General features: G+C 42.6%; 1 protein-coding gene across 1 annotated transcript; it reads left to right on the top strand.

Annotated features, from left to right (window-relative positions):
- The first annotated feature begins 205 nt into the window (after nt 1-205).
- On the top strand, nt 206-5,863 carry arl8bb (ADP-ribosylation factor-like 8Bb). The gene is made up of 7 exons (XM_041948074.1): nt 206-385; nt 1,872-1,952; nt 2,074-2,147; nt 2,275-2,368; nt 2,829-2,896; nt 3,788-3,858; nt 3,976-5,863. The coding sequence occupies exons 1-7, from the start codon at nt 263-265 to the stop codon at nt 4,023-4,025; spliced, it is 561 nt and encodes a 186-aa protein (XP_041804008.1). The 5' UTR covers nt 206-262; the 3' UTR covers nt 4,026-5,863.
- Nucleotides 5,864-10,025: the final 4,162 nt, after the last annotated feature.

Genomic DNA, 10,025 nt, shown 5'->3' with positions numbered 1-10,025 from the left:
TTGGGATGTACTGTTCGACGGAGCGAAACAGCACAAGGAAATATTTACTAAAACACTATCCGACAGAAAGCGAACAGTGAAGGCTTGTCCCTCTGTGGACGCTGCCGTCAGGTTCACGTCCGTCTGGACAGACACGCAGAACCAGCAGCACTTCTCAGCCGATCACATGACATGACAAAGCAGCTGGCTACTTCCTGTGTAGACTCCTAGCCAAGTCACATCCAGACGGCCGCAGCGGACTGCGACTACAGCGACATCCAAGATGCTGGCTCTCATAAACAGGCTTTTGGACTGGTTCAGGTCCCTCTTTTGGAAAGAGGAGATGGAGCTTACGTTAGTGGGACTCCAGTACTCCGGGAAAACCACATTCGTCAATGTGATAGCAGTAAGTAGCGCTAGCTAGCAGTGAAGCACTGTCAGTGTGGGCCCAGGCTACTACCTGGGAGAGGTTGTGGACGAAGGTTTCGTTGAATGTGCTCAAATTGAACTTAATTGCCACGACATTTAAAGGTTATTGCTCCAAAAAGTGAGGCTTGGGGCGGCATGACTGGACAGTGTCGGTGCCTATAAAACCAGCGCGTTTTGCTGCGGTACAAACAGTCGTCAGGATTTCTCTCAGCCGCTGTTTGGCTAGCTGGAATGACTGTGCTCTGCGATCATGTGAGCGGGCCTGTCAGTGATAGCTGTCAACATCAGGACATGTTGACACCACGGCCCACTGGTTAGATTTGTAAACACCCTGTCTTGTCTACGTCAACCGGCTAGGGTGTACTGACGCGAGGAGGCCTGGATCCACCATGGCCACAGCCTACGACCTGTCTGTATTATTAGAAAACGTAGACTATGATCGTATGGTGTTAGGGTGAGTTCAGTTTTGTCATTAGCTCTTGTTTATGCTCCCTCCCTGCAGAAATGCCACTCGATCATTAGGTCCAGATTTGTGGCACGTTGTCACGTAGCCAGACTTGTAAAAACCGGTAAGGTGTTAGCATCATTGCCGTGTTTGTTGATATGTCTCGCTTGTTTTGCTTGTCACAGCCACGAGTGGGCTGGGTCTGTGCTTCAAGGTGAGAGACCACACTGTAGTCCTCAGAAGAAATGCAGTCATTGGCCACGGTGCAGGCCCCCCCTCTCCTGGATTCATCACAAGAATACACTCCTTTTTTTTCCCCCTGCCTCTGTTGTGGTCACGTCAGGTGATCTGTAATTAGGTTTGAACAAAGCTGCCTTCTTCTTCACACAGTCAGGCTGTTAGACCGGGCCCAGGCCACGTATGAGTCACACAAGCAAGACTATTGAAGTTGTATAGCATAGCTGAAATATTTGATCATGCTCTTTGCACTCTTAGTGGGTAGGTGGTGCCTATCCAAGCAGTTCACATTGGCTTTAGAGTTGGGTGATCCCACCTTTATGTACTTGTACTTGGCACGTTAAGCTTGTGGGATGTTTAGGTACAAAGCACTGGTTGTAACCAGAAAGCTTGACTGGAAACTAACGCATGCTGATGCATAGATGGCATCATCTTAACATGACTCAGGGTAAAAGGGCATGTTTTCAGTGGCAGGCTTTAAGCAGCTAAAATTACTGTGTAATCGTATAATTTCTTAATTTATTTTGAGCCCGAGCACAGAAACCATTCACATCGGCCAGGCTTTTCAAGAATCTTCTGGATCAGACGAAATCATGCTTTAAATAAGTATGAACAGATTTTTATGTGGTTATACTGATGCACTGTTGGTACACAAATGTATACGATGCAAGATAGAAAATAAACAGATTAGATACACTGCAATATTTCAGGGCGTAGAGCTGCACTTGACGTCTGTTTGTTAACAAGGTAACATGCATCATCTTGCATTTGTCTTGTACAGTCAGGCCAGTTCAGTGAAGACATGATTCCCACAGTCGGTTTCAACATGCGGAAGGTCACTAAAGGCAATGTGACAATAAAGGTAGGTCAACAAGCAAAAGTATCCCGCTGGATGTTTTCACTGTTCAGATGAAATCAATTTTGCCCTGCCTAGAGCTACACTGCTGTTTTGTTTATGACTGTGTTGTGCTTTCTCGCCCCAGATATGGGACATAGGTGGACAGCCCCGCTTCAGAAGCATGTGGGAGCGCTACTGTAGAGGAGTCAATGCTATTGTGTAAGTTTGTGGACACTCCAATTATCTCCATGTTTAAAATATTTTCTTTTTTTTTTAATTCTTTAACTTTGAGTGAAACACAAATTTTAGTCTGATCAAACTTCAAGTAGTGTTTTTTTCCTTGCAGTTACATGGTGGATGCAGCAGACAGAGAGAAGATAGAAGCTTCCAGAAATGAACTGCACAACCTTTTAGACAAACCACAGCTACAAGGAATTCCTGTAAGAGGCCGCTTGTGATGTTTTGCCCAAAAGCTCATGATGCTACAGCCTCAACTTGGTTCTTGATACTGATTTCTGAGGGTCTAGTGACTTAAGTCACAGTCAGTGACTAAAGTCATAATTAGTAATCACTGCAGCTAATGGGCTGCAGTGACTCGGGCTTGACGACATTACACTAAGTGATCATCTGAACTGAAGCCAGGATTTTTTAATGAGTTTTCAATGTCTAAGCTGACAGGATAATTGACCTGACAGAGTTTAATGTGCTGAATCAATAGGCTTCCAGCTGCTGTGATTTGACACCGCACACTTTATTTTGTCCTAACAGTAAGGACACACAGATGAGTGAAGCATGTGGTTAAAAGAAGCCCTTTAAATCGTCTGATCACACTGTGCAATAATGCTGATAGTCTGCTGTGCTGGATATTAATCAGCCCTTTGTCTTTTTCTCACCTTTCAGGTTTTAGTACTGGGCAACAAACGAGACCTACCCAACGCACTTGATGAGAAGCAACTCATTGAAAAAATGTGAGGCACTGTTTTTGGTGATGATCTCTGACTTACTTCAGATGTAAAGTATCCTGTAGTCATAAGTAGTACATAATAAATCAATGTGAGGAGTATTACACAAGTCTTTCCCAGTGGTGATCCAGAAATTATGATAAGACATTTCCAGTGCATTAAATTATCCACTGTGTGGCCAAACGTATGTGGACATGGGTATCCACATACCTGTGCTTAATCTGAAATACTTAAATAATTCTTAAATATTGTGAAAAGCCTTCTCAGAAGAGCGGATGCTGCATATTAATGCCCATATTCTTGGAATGAGACGTTGAACAGCCGCAAGGAATACCGGACTGTCCCACGACATCTGGCTGTACAGTGCAGATGAATCATTGAATTTATCAGGGGAATAGTCGTAATTTGTAGTTCCCAGGTTTAGGAATGCTGTGATTACAGGTAGGTAGAGATGACTCGAGCCGATCCTAAGAATCTCTCTCTGGCCGATCTGGGTCAATGGATTAGTATGGGCTAAAATAAATCCAATCATTATTTACTGTATTCCCCTCTGTGTTATCCACAGGGCACACTGGTGCAGCTGACTTTAAGTTCTGACGCCGGTGTTGGCACTAGACAAACGCACCTAACAACAACAACAACAACTCTAACAGAGTTCAAATTAAACTTTCACTTATCAATCACTTATCAATAATTTGATGTGAGCAATTTTAATACATAATTGGAATTTTGTTTTGCTCAAGAAGCTCATGTGCCAAATTTAGTAGTCTCAAAAATAAGTAGTATACAGCTGTTTTTTCAATGCGTCAGGCACAGATTTAATAATTGGTTAATTATTAATAATTGAAGTATTGGATCAGTATTGCTAACGTCCAGACTCTTATTTGTACTTTCCAGGAATCTATCTGCCATTCAGGACCGAGAGATCTGCTGCTACTCTGTCTCCTGCAAAGAGAAAGATAATATAGGTAAAGGGCCGATCAGAGATTAAAAGTTTCCACATCCAACCTCAAAGATGTGAGTGTTAAATAGCATTTGGACGTGCTGAGATCATAAAAATGTCTTCACGTTTCCCACCTGTGCAGACATCACGCTGCAGTGGCTCATCCAGCATTCAAAGTCACGGAGAAGCTGAAAGTGGAACCTCACCAGTCGCAGCTCCGGCCTCAGCCCCCTAATGGTCATGGGTCCTTGACAGCCATCCCTTCCACTGCCTCTGTGAAGTAATCCAGCTCTCTCTGCTCACTACCGTCACCACCTGCACCACCCGGTACACTACCATATATGTGTAGCCCCTGTACAGCACTACCGCCACCCCGACTATGTGGAGTCTTGAAAGGTTGTTTCAGTACAGTGCTAGAAGGTGGATTGTCCATACCCATCATGCCTTATCGCCCGTCATTACGGACTTGCTCTGTGTCTGTGTACATCATGAAGGGTTTTTTTTTGTTTGTTTGTTTTTTTATTAGCTTCTGTTCCTTTCGTCACAAGAATCTAATGATGTTGCAGTGTACTATTCCCTGGCTGCACTACGATGGAGCTCCTCTAATCCCACATTCAAACATCCGTTCTGTTGCCTGTCAACATCTGATGTTTACGTCACAAGGTTGTGATTGTAGTTTTAATAGTTATTTGCCAAACAATGGTAGTTGCTTGAGCTAATGCCTTCAATTTCTGATGAATTCTTAGCAATGTAGCCTGCATTTTATTTGCTGACATATGAAAGTATCTATTTTATTAAGTGACTTCAACTAAAGTTTACACATAAACTAAAGATGAATAGAAAGTAAGACTGAGTGGTTGTTGTGTCTGAGGCAAAATCCTAAGATAGGTCAGCAGACTTTTAAGTGCCTTCGGCGAAGTGAGTGTTCCAATCAGACAGTTATTGCCCAATGCAACTTCTAACCCACTATTCTAAATAAACACTTGGTTCAGACGCAACATAAATCCCTTGATTACACTTAACACCACCCCTCGACATTCTCCTTTTATGTTTTGTAATCACATAAACACATTATGATGTCTGAGAAAAGACAGTGCTGTAATAACGATGACAAAACGAGGAATGAAGTAATGGTTGATGAGAAGTGAATGAGACAATATATTTTTGGTTGATGGGTAATTTGAATGCTGTTTCACTTGTAGCCTGTGACTCTTATGTAGCTTGAAAGGTGGGCTAACCTTTGCTTGCAGTTCTCAGGAGGTTGTAGGATTAAAAATAAAAAAGGGTGAACCCAGTATGGGAGTGCCCAAGTATCTGTTTCATAATAATCCCTATTTTTTTCAGGTTGGATAACAGAAAGGCAGTGTTAGTCATGATGACTGAGCTTATGGAGAACAGAAGACAGTCCATTAGTTCAAAGCATTGGATGCTTGATGTCATCCATACCATGCCACACCCTCAACAAGCCTTAGCAGTCCAAGCTGTCTCCTCTAAAAGTGATGTATTGATTGACATTTTTCCTTTCAGCGACAAGACAATGATTTCTCATAGATTTGACCACTGTATATTAATCTACCCCTTGCTTGGCCAGTGCATCTTGATCTGAAGCTTTTTTCTATGCGTGTGCTACTGGATCAGGATGAGTTATCTGCTACAAAACTTTATGTGGGCCTACGTGGCTTCCGCATTTCACTGTAATGTCTCCAAACCCATCACACGCTCTGTTTTCTCATATGTTGTTCTGTGTCTGTTGGTGATCGTCGTAATCCTAAATGTCGATTGTTGGGACCACAGCAGCAGTGAGGGGCTGTAAAATTTGGGTGACTGTGTGGGTAATTTGGGCAAAGCTTTGTTACCTGTGTAATAATATAGCCTATTTGCAATTTGTATGTGCATGTGCTGTACTTATTCACATTCAATTGCAGACTTTGTAAATAAGAAGTTAGCATTTTTATTCCCACAAATGCTCCTGTACATGTCATGCATTCTTTCCCTGTGATTGCTAATAAATTTGTTTTTATTTTTAAGGATTACAAGTGTGGCACTCAAGTTCCTTGCAACTGAGTCAGTATGGTTTAGCACCTCTAGGTGGCGGCAGAGCACTTTGGAAGGATAATATGAAAGGGTGTGAGCTTTAAAGTATCGACAGCCTGTAAAGTGTTGCCTGAAGTTCTCTTTTTGGTCTTTATAATGTGATTCTTGCTGGGCAGTGTTTCAGTGCAGGTCAACCTTAAAGAGGTTTAGAATTGCACTGAATAGATATGAGTGAGGTGACTGATTCCAGCTCAGTTTTCATCTGTTGCCACACTAGGGGGTCTAGTCTCCCATAGCCAACATTTGCACGTGGGAAGGTGAGGCCTGGCATTAGAATGAGTAAATCCCTGCAAACTAAAACGCCGTACAAAAAAGTCGCGTCAACATCTCACACGACTTTCAGCATGCAGATAGTCTCCCCTTTGTCAGGCCTCTCCACACTTGGTTTGGAGACGCATACATGTTGCTAACTCTGAGTTTGTTGCTCCATGTAACGATGCTAACTTTGAAAACAGTAGCACGCGGATAGCGGAAGTGGAGGAGAATTCCGGCCATTGGCAGGATTATACCCACAGCCGACTTCCTGTGAGTCACTAAGGCCACATCCTAAGTCTTTAAATTGCGTCCGCGTTTCCATCACTTGCGTGTTTTAGCGTGCGAGGAGAGAAGAAAACGAGGAAACGTGTTTTTAGCGAAATGACACGTCCTTTCCCCTGATGCGTCACGTGAGGCCACGTCCGCGTCTGCTGACGGCGGCAGCTGATCACAGCTGGATCAGCTGTCAGTCACTTTAGCAGCTGTAGAGATTTGTGTCTGCACACAGGGTTATCAGTGCCGAGCAGCAGTTACCTGTTTAACAAACACCTGCACATGAAAAACAACCTGCATTGTGTGCTTATACTGTGTACTGTGGCCTATAATTGATTAATTATATTTACATATGCAAATTTGCATATTTTTTATTGATATGCTTTATGTGGAATCATCATTTAATAACCCTGGATATAATTATGGTGTCGTTTGAACACTGGAAATCACTCATTAGGCTAGATGTTTGAGGGAAATTGAAGTTATGAATGTCAGATGCTCGTCAGCCTCACATGTGGTTGAATGGAAATAACAATAAATGAGTTGAAACTGATTTTAACTGCATCCATGATAAAAGTGAATGAGGGAAATGACAGGTCGTGAAAAGAAAAACCTGTATGCGAAGAAAGTTGTTTGCGCTCCCTTTGTTGTTCAGACCTTCAATTAACACAGATTTGTAACGAGATGGAGAATCAGAAAACAAAAGATAAAACTTGGCAATGACATGCTTGAGTTTTAATCATTTGCCTGTCTTCACTCTGGTCTGAAACTCCAGTGATGTTGCGATGCAGCTACAGCATCCAATCAATAACTGATATCCAATAAGGGGGCGTGTCAGCCGGTAAAGGGCTGCTCATGTGTATCCTCACTCATGGCACTGACTCACTTGAGGAAATACCAAATAACTTGAGATGCAGCCGAGATCTAACTTGAGCCTTCACAGGATTTCCAATTAGATGCTCATTAGGCAGCCTACCTGCACCCACAATTCCCTCGATTATTTCCACATGCAGGCTGTATTCTGTGCTACCTTTGAGCATAGATACGGCTCTGTATTTTCCATTACGCAGCTATTGTTACTTACAGATCCCATAATAGATGATCAACACTTCTCAGTGTTTCTTGGCAGACAATGTCTATTATGCATAGAAATGTAACACTCTGCTAAGCAGGGAGTGTGTAACAAACTAGGGGGCAATAAAGCGAGCTGTGTTCTCACAGCTGGAGCTGCACAGAGCTGTCGGAGAGCAGGCTTGTGCCGTTAAAGCAGGAACACCTTAATTAATCTCATTTCTTAAACACAGCATTTAATGAACAGCTGCTGGCATTTATTGTATGCCAGTGCAGTAGTTAGAAGGTGTGGACAGATGTAGGTGTTATCTGATGCGTTCCATGGGTCAGTGGAGGCTGTGGTGTGTGCGTCCGTATGGGATCTTTATGTTTGTACGTGTGTTCGTGGTTTACAATTGCAATGACCGCAAGGGATTAAGTTGTGGTTACAAGTCTGCCACAGGGATTTATGTGAGGGGGTCACGGAGAAGACCTGAAGGCGTGACATACCATTAATGTAGTTACACTCCATTAGCAATGGGCTCATTATGTAATACAGCATGTTTTGCACCTATACCACCTGTCACAACTACACTGTCTGCGTTTCCTAGCTGTCCGAACTTGTTGGTCAGTCCTATGAATGACCATTCATCGGTAAAATTACAAGAACTGCTATAAATTGAATGATGGAATATTCCTCCAGACATGATTCACTCCCACGTAGCTTTCACTCTACCTCACTAAAACAATCATGAGCTAAGTAAATCCTCTCTAAAACCTTGATGGAAGTCTTAAATTATGAGGATGTAAGTCAACTTACAACAGGGCCGCTCACACTGATGTAATCAGGAAAGTATCTGCACAGCACTGTGGATGGCTTGCTGCAATATAACCCACTGTGGTCCAAATAATGTCCAAGTTTGAGCTTAGTCTGAATTAATATTGAGCCACGACAACATAAAACAACGTTTGCCGTTGCAAGCATCAATTCAGCTTCCTGTCTATAAAATGTGCGCCTGTCTAATGCACAGAAACGGTTCCAGATTGAAGCTGCTGACGCTGACATTGACTGGCTCACTTCTGTCTTTCAACCAGCAAACGGCCCTGGACAGTCTCTCTCAACACTCAGTGTAGGAAGCCTGCGCTTGACTTTCACTCAATCGTCTGACAGCTCTGTAACAAGCGAACACGTCACACCTAGTTTATGCAGCCTCATAATCATTTCTTTTACACATCTTGTGTAAAATGATGCAAGGAGAGGTCTGGAGGCTTTTTTTTCTCCTGGTGTGTTTGTACTTTATGTGTATCTGGGTTTATTTAGCATGCACATAGTATCATTAGTAGCTATTGTACATGAAGCATCCCCTCCTGTCCCTAATTTCCTGTGTCATTATGAACAGTTTTTGTATCTTCCAGACAGCCCTGCAATAATATTAAGTCCACTTCCAGCAGTTAAACCTTAAGGTCATAATGTTTATGATAGGCAGCATTACAGTACATCCACGGAGCATCTCAATAAATCCCCAAGCTGCGAACATGTGGCTCTAAAGGTGAAGGTTGTTTCAAGCCTGATTTACAGCACCTGCATCAGTGCGCGTTTTAAACAGCAAGATATTAAATCTAAATTTCAGCAGTGAAATACAAAGCAGATACAACCTGATTCAAAAGACGCATGGTGGAATCACTTACTCATCTGCAATGTCACTCATATTTAAGACATGATCTCACATTTGCCCAGGCACCCATTTGTTTATTTACCGCTGTTTGCCAGTAAGTCCTCTTTGTTCATGTGACAGCAATGACATCAGAGCACCACTGTCTTTAGCTGAGCTGACTGTGGGGCAATCTGTCCCAGGATCTGAAAGCCTCTGTTTTATGAGACGTCAATAAGTTGTTCCAAAGTTGTTAAACTATAGTTTTGGGATTAGAGGTTTGAAGCTCCAGCATCGGCACGCATCAGCAAACACTTCATTCAGGTCCCCGTGTGGACCGTAATTTGGCACTAATCACTATGTGTGGAATGTCACATGATTCATACAGTGTTGCATGGCACATGTCACCATCCTTTACTGCTCTACACCCTGTAAAAGACAGATGGTTACATGCACACACACCCTGTAATAGCCCATCTTAATAAGGCTCTGCAGACGAATACATTCCTCAACTTAGCTGGTTTACCGGAGCCATTCATTGATGTTTATTAGTGCAGATACACCAGTGAGATTTGACCAAATTTAATTCTTTTTAAACAATCTGATTGGATTGTTTGTTTTATCTAATTTGCTGCTTATTTCTTATTTATGTGTGGTTGCAGATAGTTACTAACTCTGCCAGCTGCATGACATTATGGATGGCAAGGACGACCTGTTGTTTGCTGTGGAGTATGTGCCATAGGCGCTGGAATTTTTGGGGCACTACATTGTGATAGATTTTCACGCTTTGCGACATATAAAATGGGCAACAGCAGATATAGTTTGTAGTATATTAAACAGGATCAGCCGTACTTTAACAGCTATTGGA

This window comes from Chelmon rostratus, chromosome 2 (assembly GCF_017976325.1).
Source record: "Chelmon rostratus isolate fCheRos1 chromosome 2, fCheRos1.pri, whole genome shotgun sequence".
In the NCBI taxonomy this organism is placed as follows: Eukaryota; Metazoa; Chordata; class Actinopteri; order Chaetodontiformes; family Chaetodontidae; genus Chelmon; species Chelmon rostratus.
This window is presented reverse-complemented; position numbering and strand designations above follow the sequence as displayed.

Coding starts and splice junctions, on each gene's coding strand:
- arl8bb (XM_041948074.1), top strand. CDS start 263: ATGCTGGCTCTCATAAACAGGCTTTTGGACTGGTTCAGGTCCCTCTTT. Junction 2,148..2,274: donor AGAGGAGTCAATGCTATTGT/GTAAGTTTGTGG, acceptor TTTTCCTTGCAG/TTACATGGTGGATGCAGCAG. Junction 2,369..2,828: donor CACAGCTACAAGGAATTCCT/GTAAGAGGCCGC, acceptor CTCACCTTTCAG/GTTTTAGTACTGGGCAACAA.